This window comes from Pseudoliparis swirei, chromosome 10 (genome assembly GCF_029220125.1).
Source record: "Pseudoliparis swirei isolate HS2019 ecotype Mariana Trench chromosome 10, NWPU_hadal_v1, whole genome shotgun sequence".
In the NCBI taxonomy this organism is placed as follows: Eukaryota; Metazoa; Chordata; class Actinopteri; order Perciformes; family Liparidae; genus Pseudoliparis; species Pseudoliparis swirei.
In genome coordinates, this window is record NC_079397.1 from 13734591 (window position 1) to 13754026 (window position 19436).

At 42.7% G+C, this 19436-nt stretch overlaps 1 protein-coding gene and 1 non-coding gene across 6 annotated transcripts in view; both read right to left on the reverse strand.

Moving 5' to 3' along the window:
* Positions 1–19436, reverse strand: part of LOC130200590 (ELKS/Rab6-interacting/CAST family member 1-like) — a 111576-nt gene that overhangs the window by 18302 nt on the left and 73838 nt on the right. For 3 of the 5 annotated variants that reach the window (XM_056424995.1, XM_056424996.1, XM_056424994.1), the window contains 2 exons: positions 8837–8984; positions 3785–3892 (listed from right to left, as the gene is read on the reverse strand). In XM_056424995.1, coding sequence (XP_056280970.1) covers positions 3785–3892; positions 8837–8984 — 256 coding nt within the window. Of the gene's footprint in view, positions 1–3447; positions 3526–3784; positions 3893–8836; positions 8985–19436 lie in introns of all 5 variants that reach the window. The other 2 variants (XR_008833041.1, XR_008833040.1) reach the window with 1 other exon arrangement.
* Positions 4777–4887, reverse strand: trnal-caa (transfer RNA leucine (anticodon CAA)). The gene is made up of 2 exons: positions 4850–4887; positions 4777–4822 (listed from the first exon to the last, which is right to left on the reverse strand). It is a non-coding gene; the product is annotated as a tRNA-Leu (tRNA).

Below are 19436 nucleotides of genomic sequence, written 5' to 3' on the forward strand. Positions count from 1 at the left end.
TAGCATAATAAGAAAGACATTAATATATAAAATAAGACGTTGTCGTATAAAGTGACTCTGATGCTCTCATTTCTTTCATGTCGTATTTAAAATGACTGATTCAAGAAAAAAATAACGAAAATCAGACACACACCTTTAACATGTTTTCTAAATCTGAAAGCCAGCCTCAACTGTCAAAACAGAGACGAAATAAAAACTGCAGATGGATCCTGACAAATACAAATACACATGTATACAACATTCATTCTGCAGTAACCTCATGCATACGAGCATCCTGGCAAACAAATGAAAGGACTAGATGTGGGTGTTTTCTGTGAGGGGTATAGCGCGCTCTTCCCCGGCAGCATTGCTGCGACAATGAAAGCTGACAGGAAATCAAAGTAACTGTCACTTTTGATTCCGAGTCCTAATTTACTGCAAACACAACACACACTCACGCACACATTAGGTGTATTTGTGTCGCCCATCTCCTCGGCTGTGGACACCTTCATGGCTCACAACTGCTCATTTTTTCACACAAGAAAACCAAGTGCACACACACACACACACACACACACACACACACACACAGACACATTGCTTGCAGAATCAGTAACTTCTTTTAAATCACTTCTTAAAACCCATTTTATAGAACAGATTTTAAGTGATCTAGTCTTTTTATGCAGAACTTTGTTTCCCCTAATTTACTTGTCTGTTTTTAATTTATTATTTTTTTATTTTCCATTTTATTTTTTATTTTAATATATACTTTTAAATGTAATCTTGTTTTTTTGCTATTCCACTTGTTTTGCTTTGACTCTCTGTGGAGCACTTTGTAAACATTGTGCTATATAAATAAAGTTATTATTATTATTATTATTGCGACACTGACAAAAACACACAAACACACACTCGCACTCACTCATACAGGGTCTTTATCAAAGCTGTAAATAGCTCTGGTTACAGTATTTTCCAGAGAGGACCCGCCAGTAGGTTACAGTCCATTACGAAATGCATTACTGGACATTTCCCTCCGGAGGAGAGAGGGAAACGGAAAGAGAAGCTGGGAGAAAATGATAGAGTTGAAGGCTGTAGGGATCCAACCCATTCTGCATTTCACAACACCTCTGTTGCTGTATGTTATGATGTATGCCGAAAGCAGTAAAGCAACCGGGACGTTATTGCTGCGAGGCTGTCGCGGCGTATGCCAATACGTGAACACATCTCTTAAAATCTGGCTTGGATGCTTTAAAAACACACTCCACATATGTGCAGCAGCTGTTCTCTCACACTTTCTAATCCAGACTATTCTGTCAGAAAGCTTGACAAAAAAAAGGACTGTGCACACTTTCCAGACTTGCAGCAAAGCTCTGAGGATCAAATGCAAGACAAATTAGAAACAGACAGAAAGAATGGAAGGAATGATGGCAATATAAGGAAGACATTTAGAGAGAAATAACGCCGGTGTTTTCTTTCCCTTTTCCAAGAAATATGTAATGACTAACAGAAACGAGTATTTAACAATAAGCCTGAATTTATACCAGGAATAATAATGTGAAATACCGAAATAACAGTAAATTCTAAAAGTCTTTGCAGGACTTGAAGCCTTTGGATTTATTTATTTTATTAAGTTGTACAATATATATGTGCCGACATGTTTTTATTGTATTTTACAACCTGCACTGGTCAAAGTATGCGGCGTGCGCGTGTTTGACGAGTCCACAGAGTTTTCCAATGTCTTACTGTTCTATGAACCCATTCCAGAGGAGTAATCATTTTGTACGCCGCTCTGTGTGTGTGTGTGTGTGTGTGTGCCCCTCTTTATTAGCCTCCCCTGCCTGCCTACCAGACTCTTACTATGCAATGAAACAAGTCCAAAGAGGGACATTCAGCTCGCCCCACTCACATGCCACCTTCCACGGCCACGTTATACGATGATATATATCATATCGTAGAACTAATAACCCAAATCGGGAGTCTTTACTCTTTAATCACAAAGTGATCACACATTTTTCTGTCTGTCAAGTAATAACTAACTGTGGTGGAAATTAGTGTTCCTACACAAACATTTTAACATCAACACTGATGTCATGTCAAAATCAAATATGTGTACTGAAAATCAATACATACATATCAGTCAGAGCTTTGCGGCGTGAATCATAAACTAATTTTTTAAGCATTGAAAAACCTCCCCAACTAAAACACTGGACTCCTTTTACAGAAGAAACATTTCCCCTGCTCCCCTGTCTTTTTTCACTGGTGCATCTAATACCACTGACGGCCATATAAAATGCAATATAGCATAAAGAGCTCCTCGACCGCGCTGCGTGAGAGTGCTCTCCTGTGTTTCAGTTGTTCTGAAGCATTTCATTCGCCAACGGTCGAACAGCATTCCCTTATTGAAAGAGACACAACCCCTCACTGTTCTTATGTAATGTGCTATGGCAAATTACTCGCCGCACACCCCCAGGAGAAGTGTGTCTGTCCTGTAAATGTGAATGCTCATGAAGAAATCAAGAAAAAGAGGCTGACTGACCTCCCTCTTTCAGCAGGGAGGTACCACCGCTAATTAATAACCGGGGTTGAACTTCGATCCGCTGTTGAACTTTTGGGCTTTTAGCATCCCAGAGGGAAATCCCACTGGTGGAGCCGAGCTGCCCCTAAAACCAGCATGTGCTCCTCGTATGCGGCGTTGCCTACATCGTCCTGTCAGTACATCAAACCATTTTACTAATGTGAGCCCAAACGTAAAAGATACTTTCAGCATTACATCATTTCCAAACTAATTTCCAAATAACTTGTTGACATAATTTGACCGGAACAAGTGACGTTCGCGCTTCAGATCGTCCGCAAGTATTAACAGCTGAATTATTCAAGACAATTGTTGAAGAATAAAGATTTGCATTTGAAAAGCAAGAAGTAAAATATTTTCGATAAAGAAGTCTTCATTAGTCATCATTTGTGTTCAGATGGATTCACAGCAGCTGTGTTTGGTGCGACTGTGGGTCAGTGGTTAGCAGGTCCGTCTTTCAATCAGGGGACCGGTGGTTCGAGCCCCGCTCACTCCTGCCCTAGTCAATGTGTCCTTGAGCAAGACACTCATCCCTGGTTTGCTCCCTGTAGCTGTGTGTATGATCGTAAGTCGCTTTGCATAAAGGCATCAGCTAAATGGAAAAGATGAGATGATTAAGTGCATGATTCAGGAGATGATTTGAAAGCGTTCCTGTTTAGGTAATGAAACCGCTGAGAGATCAAAAGATTATGAGAGATCAAGAAATGAATAACTTCAACCCAAATTATAAGAGAGAAGTCTCAGTGGTGAATGTTGATGAAAAAAAATGATATGACAATATCACAACACCAGAACCAGCTCACCAACTCACGGATGAAAGGAAAGAAAAGCAACAACGGAAGACAAATGACGAGCACGTCCAAACGTGATGTGATCCAGACGAAGAAGACGCTCACCCTTCTGTACAAAATGGGGCACGGAGAGAGAGAAAGGAGGAACGTGGCTCGCTAGGCCCAAATACCCTCCTCGTCATCCTATTGGTTAGTTTGGTCCAACCGCAGCGTGAGTTTGGAGAAAGCAGGAAGTTAGTTGGTGAAGCAGAAATTTCGAGTTAAACGAGTAATAGTCGGAATAAATAAAGTAAGTTCATGTACTGTTCAAACACATGAATGTGTGACTTCTAGAGCATGCTTTCATCCACAGAAGAGTGATGATATTTGGTGTTTTGTGGGGGCTGGGACCATATGTGGAGGTTATCCCCAAGTTAAGTCTCCCTCTGGGCAGAGGTCTTACCTGGTCCGGAGAGGGCTTGTGGTTGTTGGGCTGCTCTGAGTTTGGAGCGGACACCTTCAGCTGATCGTCCTCATAGTTGTCCGACATCAGCTTCATCCGGTTTTGAGTCTGCAGAGAGCGAAAGAGCCAAAAGCAATTAGATGCAGGGACTGTAGACGTTTGTCTTTTCTATTTCTTCCCTTTTTCTTTTAACCATCCCTCTCATCTCTCCCTTGTGTCCTTTATTCTCTCCTCCTTTCTTTTCCTATCCTCTCTCTTCCTCTCCTGCTGCTTCATCTGTTTCACATGTAAGACTTATACTTTAAGTTTAACAGTGGCCTGGAAAGAGCGAGAGAACCTGAGGGAGGGAGAGTCAGTCTAAATCTGTCAGTATTGTACAATCTAAATCCCCGTAGCCTCCTGCTGAGCCCTTCAAGGAACCGGGCCTTAAGCGGGCCAGACGGAGGTTCTGTGTGTGTGTGTGTGTGTGTGAGAGAGACAGAACTTTCTGAATATGTTTGTTTGAAAGCTAAAAGAAACACAGTGTTTTGCAGAAGTCTTTGTGTGAGAATGAGATAGTGGTGCTAAAAATGTGATTCACACTGCGTCTATCTGGGCAGCATACGAGTGTGTGTGTGTGTGTGTGTGTACATCATTCAAGTTGAAAGCGCCTCCTCTGGCGTGCAATCAAACATTATTAATTTCATAAAGATGGATCATCATGAAACCACATAAGTACAGGACCACTTGTAAACACACACACACACTAGCAGCTGTGGAGTTACATGTAAATAGACATCATGGGTTGCCTTGTTTCTCAGGGTCTGCTGTAGTCTGCGTAACGAACATCTCCTCATAATTATTTACATGTTGAACACCTTCAACTGAATTTTCTATGCTCTGATGATTCCATTCAGTCAATATGGTACCTTTAAATATTCAAGGACAATTATGTTCTACAGAAAAACAAGTGGAATATATTTATTGCCAAACTACACGGATGCAAAATGATCTGTCAGAAGTGGGATTTGAACCCACGCCTCCAGTTGGAGACCAGAAGCCTCTTTGCTGAGGAAGGAGTCAACCCTTGAGTCTGGCGCCTTAGACCACTCGGCCATCCTGACGCTGAACTCAAATGTCTTGGTTGTACTGACGACGACTCTTCTAAAAGTCCTCTACAATTTCATCGTGTCATTTTCTGGTGGGAGCGGGCCTTTACACTCTGCACTTTCTTTCTCTATTCCCTCCTCTGTGATCCATCCATATTTAATGCCACTGAACCCAAAACAAAACCCCCTAAAGCCATGACTTAGAAAAGACACGGGAGAGAAGTCGTGCAAGGAGGAAAGTCACATAAAGAGAGAACAGTGCGAGTAAAGATGAGGGGAAATGAAAAAAGCTAAGAGGAGAAGAAAGAGACCTGAAGGAATTAAGGAAAGTCACACACACACACACACACACACACACACACACACTTTTCTTGCTGGTCTTTCCCCATTCTCTAATTGTCAGGAATGCTGACCTCAGCGCACAACTCTCTCTTTCTCACTTAATTTAATCATCACACCATTATTTCTCTCCTCGTCTCATTGTTCCCTTCTTCTTCTTCTCCCCTCCATCTATCCTTCCTGCGGCGCTGCTGTAACCCGCTGACAATTGACATAATGTGAAACAAATGAACACGGGTTGAAGCAAGGGGGCGGATGCTGAGTCATGCTTCGAATAAAATTATTTCATCGTGATAAGACTCAGAGGAATATTAGATCAGATTATTGTTCCAACTTTCCCTCCAGTGGTAAGAGAACGATTTCACAACGATATTACATTTGATTATTTTTTTTCTCTCCTTCAAGAAGATAAAGTTGTTGATGAGTAACAATGGAAAGTGTGGAATTATTTAATTTTCATGAATCTCAAAGGAGGAATGAACTAAATAAGCCCACATGTGTGTGGAGACATCTCCATCACTCACTCACGGGTTCTCTGTTGAACTGATAATAAATTGAGACTTCTGTCCAGAAGAGCAGAATTATCCCTTCAACTGCATTTTCTGCTCCATTAAAACCACTTTCAGTCGTCTCTTCACAGGATTGTAGTTTCAGAGGTTTAGCGTGACTGAACGTGTGGTTATGTTTTACTGACTGACGGGGTTCGGAAAAAAACAAAAAAAATAAAAACAGGAACTTGGAATCTACCAACCAGTGATGTCACAAGTCTTAAAAATGTCCATAAGCCACACAGGTGTCCACGGCCGCACATACACCACCAATAAATGTTCACCACATGTGTCTCTCGAGAGCAGATGGTGGTGGATTCCACACCTTCTTCTTCTTCTTCGTAAAACATAACAACCATCCCCTCTTCTCTTTGCTTTTCCACACTCTTTTCCACCTCTCTCTCTCTCTCTCTCTCGTGGTTTTAGTCTCTCCACCATACTGCTGAAGAACATTTGTAATTTAAATGAAAGTTAAGAGGAGACTGTGAGAAAGATAAGAGCAGAGCGGAGTGAAGAGAGCTATGGTCACCTGGATCTTCAGCCATCTGCTCACCCTGTGGCTGGGGGTCAAAGGGCACACAGGAGACAATATCAGGGACAACCGTATGTTCCGTGTGTTTTATGTGTGCATTGAAAGTGCTGCACATACAGATTCTTCTGTCTCTTGCATCCATCCATTTCGCAGTCTAGTGTAAATCTATGTTGTTGTCTTTGATATTATATTTGTCATTAGCAAACTTTACATGAACACAATACTGCGTTCAGACGCTGAAGTTTCTCTTTTTCTCAAATCTGATGAAAATGTAACAAATACTTAGTACGTTATCTGATTATTTTTAAATATGTATCAGAGTAATTCTGAAGCTCATTAGGTGCATTCGGTTGATTCAAATGTAGCCTTCTGTTCTGCTTAATACATGCCGTGAATTAAATATTGTTTTCCCCACTGAAATGGAATCACTTGGGTTGATTCTCCACTTCGATCTGATCCGACATAAGAAGTTCTGGTCTGAATTTAATTCAGAGGATGTGAGGGGGCGTTTCAGCTCGAGCGAAGCGAGTGATGGCCTTAAAAAATACTTTTTAGAATGTCAGCGTGGTTCGTCCATCACACGGGTCAATTGTGAAAATAAGTGTCATTTTATTACTTTACAAAATCTATAAATACTGCTTTTTGGTTTTTCACCTGCCCTACATCACCTGATGGCAACCAGGGTTTCCAGCTCTCTGATTTATACGTACCTATAGTTTAAAAACGCAACTCTCCGTCCATACGTCGGGTTATCAGTGGCAAAGTGTGTGCTTATGTCACCGCGAAGGACCACGCTAAAAATACTACGCCCGCCTCCGCTCACTTGATGGTTACACTGTAAGCACACACACACTCACACACGCGCACACAAATGACACACACACACACACGACACCCACCCACAGACGGAAATAGTGAGGAAGTCTCGGCTGTGGTGCATCATTGAAGGGCTGAAAATGATGATACCACAGAGTGAGAGACAGAGAGAGAAACCAAATAGGGCAATGAAACCACTTACACACCTACACACACACATCACACCAGAGAGCAGAGTCTCTGTATTTTGAGTAACCACCTTTGAGACCCTGAGGTGTCATAAAAGACTTCAAATAGGGCGGAGAAAGACGAAGGGATGAAGGAGGAAGAGAGAGGAGAGTGATGCATATTCTAATGACTCCATTTGACACAGCCGCTCTGGAACACTTTATGTTCTCCCACTCTACGACACACACACACCTTCACATGATGTTCCCCTCCATTGAATACTCTGGAGCTTGTTCTATCCAATAAGTGGGTTTTCGGCAATATTTAATAACTGGAAATCCTTTGCAACAAAAGATTTGGTATATTTTATCAATATGAGTTGTTTTGAGGATGACAACTCCAGCAGTTTCATCAGTTTAGTTTCACAGTTTGCGAAGCAAGGGAAATAAAAGCGGGCACAAAGCTGTGTGATCTCGGTCTGGTTGTGATATGTTAAGTGCCATTATTTACCCCGTGTGGTCGGTGCGATGTGCAACCGTTGGTCCCATGTATGATGTAGAAGGGAAATGAACAGGTCATGTTTAAATTAGTCTATATTTCAACTTCCTAAATCAGACGTGTCTCAAAAGAAAACAAAAGTTAAGTCAAGCTAAGGCGCGATGTCATGGAAATAATGCTCAAAAATGAATATTTAAATTGTTCAAATCTATGCGTTTTTTCTAACAATAAATATCAAAACGTCATTTGTACAAGCCTAGTGTGTGGAGTTCATTAGTGGTTCAACCCACCATCCCATAAGCTCATGTCACAGCAGCTATGTTACAGGTAAAATCATGAGATACACAGTAACTGGAGTCAGCACTAGAGCTCTGGCTTTGACCTTCTTATTATGTATCAAATTATTTATTCGTGTTGATCTTGGAAAACCATCTCCTGCACTCTAAGCTATCCTGAATGTGAACATCAAATAAACGTCTCAGGGTGGAACAATGAGAAAGAGATATGGACATACATTTATAAGACACATGTCCAGAGAGGAGACCAGTGAAGAAGAAATCCACCACACTCCCAGTAGGCTCATCCACTAAGGGGTTGGTTAGTTTAATAGACCCACGAGAACCTTTACTGTGTGTGAGTGTGTGTGTGTGTGTGTGTGTGTGAATAGACCTCTGTGTGGAACCACAGAGGCATTTGGTCATGTGCTAGGTTGTGTGTGTTAGTGTGTGTGTTTTCCCCGCCGATAGAATATTAAAATAAATACATTTGCTTCTGAAAGTGTTGCCACTGGAGATGTGTAGAGCATTTGAACTCTGTGTGTGTTTGCGTGTGGCGGGTGTGAGAGGCGTAGCTTAATCCTAAATGTATCCCATGGTGGTCGGAGGACTGTGGTCACATCTGGACTCCTCTCTGCCTCTCTTGTTTTCTTTGCTCCGCTCATCATCGCCACCTCACCTGCGATCCCTTTTTCCCCTTCCTCTTCCTCTCCGTTGCTGCTCCTCGACTTTTAAATAACCGACCCAAATGTTTTCCCGGCGTCCGCTCAGACGCGTGGTATTCCTACCTGCTGTTTGAGCTGATGAACCAGACCGTCCTTCTCTCTCTTCAGAGACGCCACCTCTTCCTGGGTCTTCTTCTTCTTGGACGAGGAGAGCTCCAGCAGGGCGATGTTGGCGTCCTTCTCACTGATGGCAGCCAGCAGGGCCTCTTGCCTGGACAGAGGACAATCAGACATGTTGTTAGCCATAATATAAATGAAGGAAGTTTGATTTTAATGAAAGCCACACTTGGTGACGTTGCACATGATGACCGCTCCCACTGGAAGACACAGATGTTGCGTGGTGACAGCAGTTTCAGCTTTTTCTTGCTCAAATATCACGATTAAAGAAACATCATAAGGGTTGTTTCACCCAAATTAAAAATGTCCATTTTCAAACACCATTCAAACTTTTCCTTCACACTTTCTGTGGATAATCCAGAGTAACAGGAACACAAGATGTCCATATGTTTTTTTTTTACTTCATGAGCACCAGAAACAAAATTACAGTCACTTGGAGACATAACTCAAATCAAAATCCTGGCGACGGATCCGAAACTTTCTGCATGACTGGATACTAATTTGCGTGTAATTAAATTTCGATGGTGAACCCATCTGGTGTCAACAAGTGGAGGAAGGTCCTCCTCAATGGGGAACCGCTTTGTAATTTAGACGGATATAATTGCTGTATTTTTGCAAAGAAGATATGGGGCTTCATGGTGGTCACGTATGATGCGTAACATGTAATCAAGATGCTTCCAGTTTTTGTTGTTTTTGTGAGGACCTTTATGGCATGTTCACATGTTCACTCCCCAGTTGCTTTTCATACAATCAACCAGAACTAATAAGGAATTAATCTCACTGTGTTTAACCACCTGTAACTAATCTAATTATATGAATTCACACACACTCTCTCTCTGTTTGTGTACAGGTACTCCTCTCTCTGGCTATCTTTCCCCCCTCTCTTCTCTCTCTCTCTCCCTTCCCCCTGCCTGGGGAGTCGGGCTAACAGATAGATCGCATTCCATGTGGTTCAGGAAGCAACAAGCCGCGTCCCGTCCATTCCATCGGCCACAGATCTGGTCGAGCCGCCTCCGAGGACACACCAAGCTCAGAATTCTCGGATTTCAGTCCAGAGAGAATCTAAATCACGCCGAGTTTTCCACAACCCCCACGGGGCTCAACGATTGGCCACGCGCAATCACACATGCACAGGAACACACGAGCATATGAAGGAATAAACACTTTCTCACTCTGTCTCTCTAATTCAACATAGTGTACATCGTATTCTTGCAATCAGGCAATATATCCAGACTGATTTGGGCCTGACTTACACTACCGTTCAAAAGTTTGGGGTCATCCAGACAATTTCGTGTCTTCCATGAAAACTCACACTTTTATTTATCAAATGAATTGAACATTTCATAGAACATATCGTCAAGACATTGACAAGGTTAGAAATAATGATTAATATTTGAAGTATTAATTTTGTTCTACAAACTTCAAGCTCAAAGGAAGGCCAGTTGTATAGCTTATATCACCAGCATAACTGTTTTCAGCTGTGCTAACATAATTGCACAAGGGTTTTCTAATCAGACATTAGTCTTCTAAGGCGATTAGCAAACACAATGTACCATTAGAACACTGGAGTGATAGTTGATGGAAATGGGCCTCTATACACCTATGGAGATATTTCATTAGAAACCAGACACTTCCACCTAGAATAGTCATTTACCACATTAACAATGTATAGAGTGTATTTTTGATTAATTTAATGTTATCTTTATTGAAAAAATAGTGCTTTTCTTTGAGAAATAAAGACATTTATAAGTGACCCCAAACTTTTGAACGGTAGTGTAAATTTCAGTCTCGAGAGTACAATGTCCACGTCGACTGAAAAGGTCTCAATGAAGAGAGTAAGAGCAAAGGTACACTGTCCCTATAATAAGCACGTATGAAGATATACACACAGAAATACATCCAGATACACACGCAAATCCACACTGACGCAGGCCGAGGTGCATCACATTTACATTGCTCATTATCTTTTATTGTTCACTTCTCTCTCTGGTCGACACAGTTGATCACTCCCTCGCGCACAAACCCGCACATAAAGATACCGATACAGCGAGGAATGCAGTGTTGAGAGTTGCTAAATGAAAACAGATTCCATGTTTGGACTGTGTGAAGAGCCACAAACCCAAAGATTCTTCGGTCAACCTCGCTGACCGCACTGTCAGTGAACAAGTGTCCCATCATGCATCAGGGCTGCAGCGATCCTGCCGGGAGCAGGGGGGGGCGGGAATGTGGAGGGATGCCCTCCGCCAATCTGGTCCCTCAGAGCAGCTCGACGATTTTCCGGATTTGTGAATATAAAAGCAACATTTTGAGATTCTAATCATACGGCAACTTTAAATGATCCGATATTGTAATAGTCTACGTTTCAAGACAGCGCTGGTCATTTTTGGGGATTCAAAATGTTCCTTTTCTGCGTCAGTGTTGACCATCTACTCTCACCAACACGAGCTCTGGGACTACCAGGAAGAACATTTCCTGACTTCCACATTGTGAGACGCTGGAACACTGTCACAGTCTTTCCCGTTTTATATCTACATAAACTGTACACACCCGCACCCCCCCCCCCCCCCCACACACACACACACACACACAGGAAGGCTAATGGAACATTAGTCTTGTTAAAGCTAACAGTGCGTCTAGTTTTATACCATATCTGAGAGTTACCTGCCAGCACATGGCGCTTTTAAACCCTGGAGATAAAATGATATTTATTCCAGATGCACCGGTCTCATTCTGGGCCTCTCTATGGCTCTAACCTTCATCTCGGTATGACACACACACACAGATATACACACACACACACACACACAGACACACACACACAGACACACACACTTACTTTCTGCTCGGCCAGAGCTAAACACATGCTTATGACAAGTGCTGGTTGTGGCTACCGCTGTTACTATGTGATCATTAAAATCTGTTTCAAGTGCAGCTCTTTTTTTGCTAAATCTTGAGATAATTCTCCTGTCAGAGTGCTCTTAAAAACATAGTGTGCTCTCAGCTCTGCTGGCAATGTGTCCTTACCATTGAAAACACACACAAAAGCAGCCAGCGCTGTGTGAAAGGTTCCCAGTGGATACGAAGCCTTAGATCTGTAACTTTTCTTTCAAGTCTTTCCTCTCTGCAGCGATGTGGTGGGCGCAGAAGGATAAAGGAAGGTCGACCAACAGTAAGGAAACGCTTATTAAAAACGTATCCGTAAGATCTTTATAGTTCCGTATTCTGGCAACGCTTTTTGTTTTTAGATGTTATGGCATTTTTGCAAAACACATCCTAGAGATTACTTTAATTTGAGCGTGCAGTGGCATGTTCCATCAGAAAAGACTTAAATACATCTGAACCTGGCTCAAGAGAGGAAGAACTTTGATACGGGACAATTCGACATAAGCCCAGATTAAGTTCAATGCCAATAATGTTAATGTTTTCTGTGGATGACAACGACGGTATGCATGAAGGAAAGATTGTGTTATGGCAAATAAACTGTTCGACAACTCAGACGCTCGGTTAAGGTTGTAAACCAGTTGGCTATCGGCCTGACAAGGATAAGCCTCTGGGGGCTTTCTGGGAATCCAGTGTTGATATCCTGGCCAAGACCTTCTTTTATGAATGCTGTTTGTTATTTACAGTCCTGTCGGCAACTTGAGACGCAAGACTAGAGTTATAGTGAAGAGACAACATGCACGGCTGGGTTGTCGCCAGCTGACCAACTCGTTTTAAACCAATAAAAAGTTAGATCCTCGTCAGTCGACAGCCGGTCGGCGTCCAGATTGTGTTTCATTCGATGCGTTCTTCCTCTTGTTCTCTCCACATGAATTGTTCCCCTGCATTCGAAGCCTGCTTGAACGTGACTGGTCGATACTTCTACTTCTCACACAGCAAACTTTTATGATGCCGACGTCTTGTCCCGCTGCAAAACATTCTGCAAAATAATTAATAATCTGCTTCTAGAGATTATATTGTATGCCATATGAGTAGTAAAACAGTCATACATGTATATGTATATGAACATTTCACAGGTTATTCAATTTAACAAGTTTCCATTTCCATTATAGTCTCTTCCCACTTCCTTTCGGGCTCTCTCGCTCACCCATTCTCTATCAGTGTCTCCCGCCCACCCTGCATTTCTCCTCTCTTTCTCTTCACCTCTCCCCTCGTCACTCGCTCTATCTCTCCGTCTGCAAAGAGGACAGGAGGCATTCTTTCCGTCATTCAGCAGTCGTGTGCCATGATGTCATCGCCGTGGCGACAAGGCAGATGGTAAGCAGATACACACAGGCACCTGACCCCAACCCCAGCACACAAACACACACACACACACACACACACACACATGGGGGGCTCTCTCCTTCCTAAAACCACTTAAGGCACCTCACTCTATCAGAAACACTAATGCCCGGTCTTACATCACTCACACACACACACACACACAAAAGCAGCTTCCTGTGTGTGCTGTGTTATCTCTTTTATGCCGTTGCCCTCTACTGCAATCTACAGTGTGTGTGTGTGTGTGTAAAAGTGACAGTTGTATGTGTGTGTTTATGACAGCATGTCTTTCTGTAGGTGTGTGTGTGCTCAATGGGATGTGCATATATATATATACATTTCTGTGTGTGTGAATGTTCACAAGTTGTCTGTGTTTTCGAGGCTTAATACTGTGTGTGTAAGAATAAAGTGTGTTTGTCCCAGTTTGTGTGTGTATGTAAGAGTAAAGTGTGTGTGTGTGTGTGTGTGTGTGTGTAAAGTAGATCCAGCCCTGTGTGACATTAGCCAGTCTCTGTCAAAGACAAACACAGAGCTATTTTAGATGTAATCCCCTCCCTGCTGCCGGGTCCTGACTGAACAAAGACGCTCTCCATTGTTTCCAGTGTCACTGTCTGCTCTGGTTACACAGGAGGCAGCTTGTGGGACGCCAGAGTTTACTCTTTAACCCCTGTAGGACATGGTGCGTGTCAAGCTCAACCTCATTTCTGTGTCGGGAGGTTTCCCCTCTCCGAGCCGGGCTACGGAGAACCACATGCGAGACTTGTTCAGACTTTGAGGAATGTTTCCCAAACTTAGACAAGCTGAATAAGTTTTGAAATCCGCAGATTCACTTGGCCCGGCGACGGCGGAATTAGAAACATGTGATCATCATATTTACTGTAATCATGAGGGCTGTGTGCTTTGGAGAAGACTTAAAGAGTTCAGAAACAGAGGAGAAATACAACGTCAGCATATTTCAACCCAGGGCAGAAATTAACAATAATTATGGAATAATGCAGCAGGTCATAGCGACAGGATCTGCCCTCCATGCCATTACATCTGGGCAGTGGAGGTCTGAGACGCCTGATTGGACGAACAATGAACCCACTGAAGATGTGACCTTCCTGACAAGTGTCGTTAAAGCTCTGAAATACAGCCTCAATACAGTGTACCTCTTTGTTTTGATTTAATGTCTTGTTTATTTTTACTTTGTTTAAACAGTCAGGGCGAGAAATTCTGTTGGAGAGTGATGGTCACGGAGCTCACAGCAGATGTGGCTTTAAAGGAGGGGCGTTGGGGGCGTGGTCATCTGGATACGTTAAAAACACCTGATGAGCCTTTAAGTTAAACATTGAAGACGTGTGAGGATGAACCATGAAATGTACAATATTTAGTAAGAACAGTTACGCGTGACGTATATGAACTTTAACATAATGTGGCCATCACCATCTGAAAAAGTTGAACATTAAAACATATAATTCAGTGTAGATGTTCACGATTAGTTGCTGGTAGAACATGCCCACCTGAATCCCGTCCACATTCTCACTGTTCTGAAAGAAAATGAGAGAGACTGACAGAGTCTGGAATATTTTTGAATAACTGAATTGTAAGAAAAAGTGTGGTTGTTAAAGAGAGAAGAGGAGTGGAGAGATACAGGAGGGCACAGCTGCTCTCAGTGGGAGCTGAAGCTGCCTGGAGGCACACACACACTTTGAGTTGACAGACATCAGACGAGCACACACGCACTCACACACACACACACACACACACACACACACACACACACACACACACACACACACACACACACACACACACACACACACACACACACACACACACACACACACACACACACACACACACACACACACACACACACACACTGTGACTTATGTTCATGACTGTGCATAATCTACTTGTTCATGGGGATGTACAATTAATCCATTTTTAATTCCTCCTTCTGTATTTGCCTTCTATTTCTCGCACTCTCTTTATTTCTCTCATTTTTTCCCCTCTCTGCTTCACACACACACACACACACACACACACACACACACACACACACACACACACACACACACACACACACACACACACACACACACACACACACACACACACACACACACACACACACACACACACACACACACTAGTTTAGTTTCTGAGTCTCCAGAGTGGGGCCCTGCAGAGTAGTATTTCTCTCCCAGCTGACAGCTTCTGTCCTGGGGCAGACAGCCAGCGAGCACTGGGGGCCCCAATTCTCATCTGCTACGAGCTATCACAGACACAGACACAGACACAGACACACACACACACACACACACACACCTTTGAGGTGTGAACTGCTGCTTTGCCTCACAGCCACAAATATTGAGGAGAAAGAAAAGAGTGAAGTAAGAATCAGAGCGAGGAAAAATGAAGCTGGAGGCCTCTCTTTCAAGTTTGACCCTCCACCCTTTAATACACACACACACACACACACACACACACTATACACACTAAATACAGTACATTAAAACAAACACACACACACACACAGGTTTACGGCCCAACAAGAGAATACACAAGGCAATGATTGCATACATCAGAGCTGGGTTTATGAAACATTTGTTCGTGCTGCCTGCCATGTGTGCAGTATCAAAGCAGGGACAGCCAATAAAGCTTTGGTTTATAGTAAACCATTTACTGCAGCTCTCTCTCTCCGGCAAAAGCGCCAACACAAAGTTTCACTTCACTGGATTATAACAGAAGTTATTAGAGAAAATGATCGACACCTACCGCAGTTGTTCTGCGCGTTCATCACTTTGAAATTGCTCTCGAGGGCTACATTAAGCCGAACACTTTCAAAGCCAGAATATTAGGTTGAAAATGCATAATAATAATAAAATGATTATCAGGAATTACAGTCAAGAATGCCCTCGAGGCTTTTTATTCAAAGCCAAAAAAAACCGAATGTGTTTTCTGATCTGGTAAATGTGTTTATCTGTGAGAGAGGGAGAAGTTTCCTGCGGCCTGGACGCCTCGACGCCTCACGCCTCCGCCACACTTTGTTATCCGTCCTGGCTCAAATCACAAGCGGCCTTTTTATAACTGTTTTTAACGTCTGATTCATGTTGTGTGTTTTATAAATGATCTGTTATTTTTTTTATTCATCCGAACTCGTGTAAAAGTTCTGTTCGGGAAAGCAGCCAGGTCCCGATTTGATAGCAACGCTGTCTTATCTTAGACACACTACTTATATTAAAATAGCCGACTGTATAATGTGCAATAACACACTGAGAATAGAGGGATTGTTGGCGAGGTCTTTTTGAAAAGCTGTGTGTGTGCGTATGAGTGTGTGTGTGTCTTAAACTATAGTGGAAGTGGGTCAGACACTTGATATACATGATTTAGTATGGAGGGAGAAGAGGGGACGAGAGGCCATCAGAGAGAATCGGAACAAGTGAAAGAGAGAGAAAGAGAGTGTCAGGAAAATAGGTTAAAGCTGGTGCATATAGGATAAGTGTCTGTGTGTGTGTGTGTGAGAGGGAGAGAAAAGCTCCCCTCAAGGAGCTGTTGTACATCAGAGAGGCTTAAAGAAAGAAAGCGAGAAGGCTTACATACTGACACACACGCACACACACACACACACACACACACACACACACACACACACACATACAGAAAAAAAACAGCATTGACAGGGAAGGGAATAAAATAACTGGAGGATTTGGAGGGAAAACAAATCAAAGAGACGTGAAGGGGGAGAGAGGGAGAGGAATGGAGGGAGGGAGGAAGTCTCTGCGAGGGGAGGCAGAGAGACAAAGGCAGTAAGAGGGAGAGAGAGAGAGGAGGGCAGGTGGGACTGCTGCATGACAGAATGAGGATCCGTTCTCGACACATTTCCTCTACTTCTCGCTCCCTTTTTTTCTCCTAAAGAAAGCTCTCGCTCCCTCGCTTCTCTCTTTCTCTGTCTCTCTCACACACGTTTAAAAACACACACTGTGACTAATAAGAAAGGTGTAAAAATGCATTATCCATGGTCTGCAGGAGCTTGTTCTTGGACCACACACACACACACACACACACGCACAGACATGCTTGCTCAATGTGGTTCTTTACAGTAAATCCATTTCTCCGCCGCGTTAGAGACCAAGACATCTGCTTGCAATCTGCCGGCTCAGACTCACAACGGACACCTGCAACCCCCCCGATGTCTATGAAAGACATAATTGTTTTGCTATATTCGACTGCCAATCAGTAGATGCTGCCTGTGTTACATTTCTACTCATTCTAACTGCCTGTTGGTCAAAGTGCTCAGAAATATTTGAAGGGAATAGGGAAAATGTGACTTAATAGAGAAAAAGTGACTTAAAAAGTGACTTAATAGAGAAAAAGTGACTTAAAAAGTGACTTCCAACCGTATAGACTGTCCAGAAGTGTGCCACGCTGTCTCTATTTGTACTTCTAATTCTGGTTTCCATCCAAATGTAGCGCAAATTCTAACATAATTTAAAAAAAAAAAAAAAAAATGTAAATGAGTGTTTTTATCTGCTGCTATGTGAAGACGGAATGTGTTAATTTGAGGATGGTAACCAGGGTTCTTACACATTTTGACCAATGGATTTCCATGACTTTAAACCAAATTTCCATGACCAAACTCAAATCTCGGTATAAACATGAACAATTTAGAACATTTTGCGTATTGAGAGCGTACGCCGGCTTATATTTTGAGCGTCTTTCTTTAAAAAACATATTAATTATTTCAAACTCCGCATGTGATGATAACACATTTCCATGACTTTTCCAAAACTTTTATGATTTACGTTTTTTCCATGACTTTTCCAGGCCTGGAAATGACCATTTTAAAATTCCATGACTTTTCCAGGTTTTCCATGACCGTACGAACCCTGGGTAACAGTCTTCTGATTGGTCCAAACACACCTCATGTGTTTGTCTCTTCAGTGGAGCGGGCGCCTTGAAGTCACATGCTTCACGCACAGCGCGATTTTATTCGCGATGTCTGTTTCCATTTGCTGCATTTTGCTTTTATTGATACCTCAGCCAGCTGTTTCACTTTGACTTAATTATCAGAACTTTGATGAAACATAATCCATTTTTCATGCTCAGTTTCTTTGCGCACTGCGTGTATCCTCCCGACTCGAATGCCTCGCCGGGAGCCAACTTTCCCATTAAGGAGGATGAAGTTTTCAAATGGAAACACACTGTGTACATTGTCGTGGTGCAGTAATTCATCTGTGAATATGCGGTCGATGTCAGAGTCGTCAGGTTATAAATCTGTCTGTTTCTCTCTCCGGCTTCTTTTCACAGTATGTTAAACAAGCCGATCCGTCACTAGTCCGTCCCGTTTGCCTTCGCTCCTTATCCGCATACTACGGTTTTATTATATCAGGAATATAAATGTAATTGTTTGGCACTCGTATGAACGTATAATTAGAGGCTTTGAGAATGTTTTGTTTTCTACTTTTTGATACGTTTTCCCTCGTCATCGCTCCCCCTGCCTTGCTCATTGCTGACCAATGATCTGTTTGACAGCCTGGCACTCGCAACCTGTAATCAGCGGAGGACAACAGGCGAGTTCAAGTTCTGCCTCATCCTGGTTTCCTTCATCTGTTCTCTCTCGCCTCTTTTTGTTCTGATGAGTTTGGTTCGCTGCCGTCTTTCGGGACATTTTGCTCTTCCTCTTGGCTCCTTGTGCTTGTTTTTTTTCCTCATCCGGTGTTCTTAATTAGTGTGAGAGTTCTGCAATACATGAACGGATTACACATAAAATATGGCAATAAGAATAGAAATTACAAGCCGAGTCAGCAACATGAAAAGGAGACGTTCTCTTTTTCTCGGCGCTGTATATTCAGCTGGAGATCACTGGTTCACGAGGCTTCGGAGACTTTCCGAAAACCCTGTTGTTTGAATACAACTTCAAACTGAGGCACATCTTTTATTGCTTCTATTTTCCCAGATTCAATCCCTCTCTCAGTCTCTCACACAAGGGAGAAGGAATAATCAAAAAGTGAAGACGAAGACAGCCGGAGTTGGAGAGAAGAGGGCAAGAAAGGCGAGAAAAGAGGACGACGGAGAACGAGGCGCCCTCATTTGAGCTTGTAAAGACTTTGTGTCAAAGCAGCATGCCCCTTTTTGTCAAACTAAGCCCTCAATATGTCTGTCATACCGCACACACAACGCATAACAAATACACACACACACACACACACACACACAGAGACTTGTTTTGGCACACTGTGGATTAATCTCATTTTTTGGGGGATCAAGTGCTCGTCTCTGGTGCGCTGCCATAAGC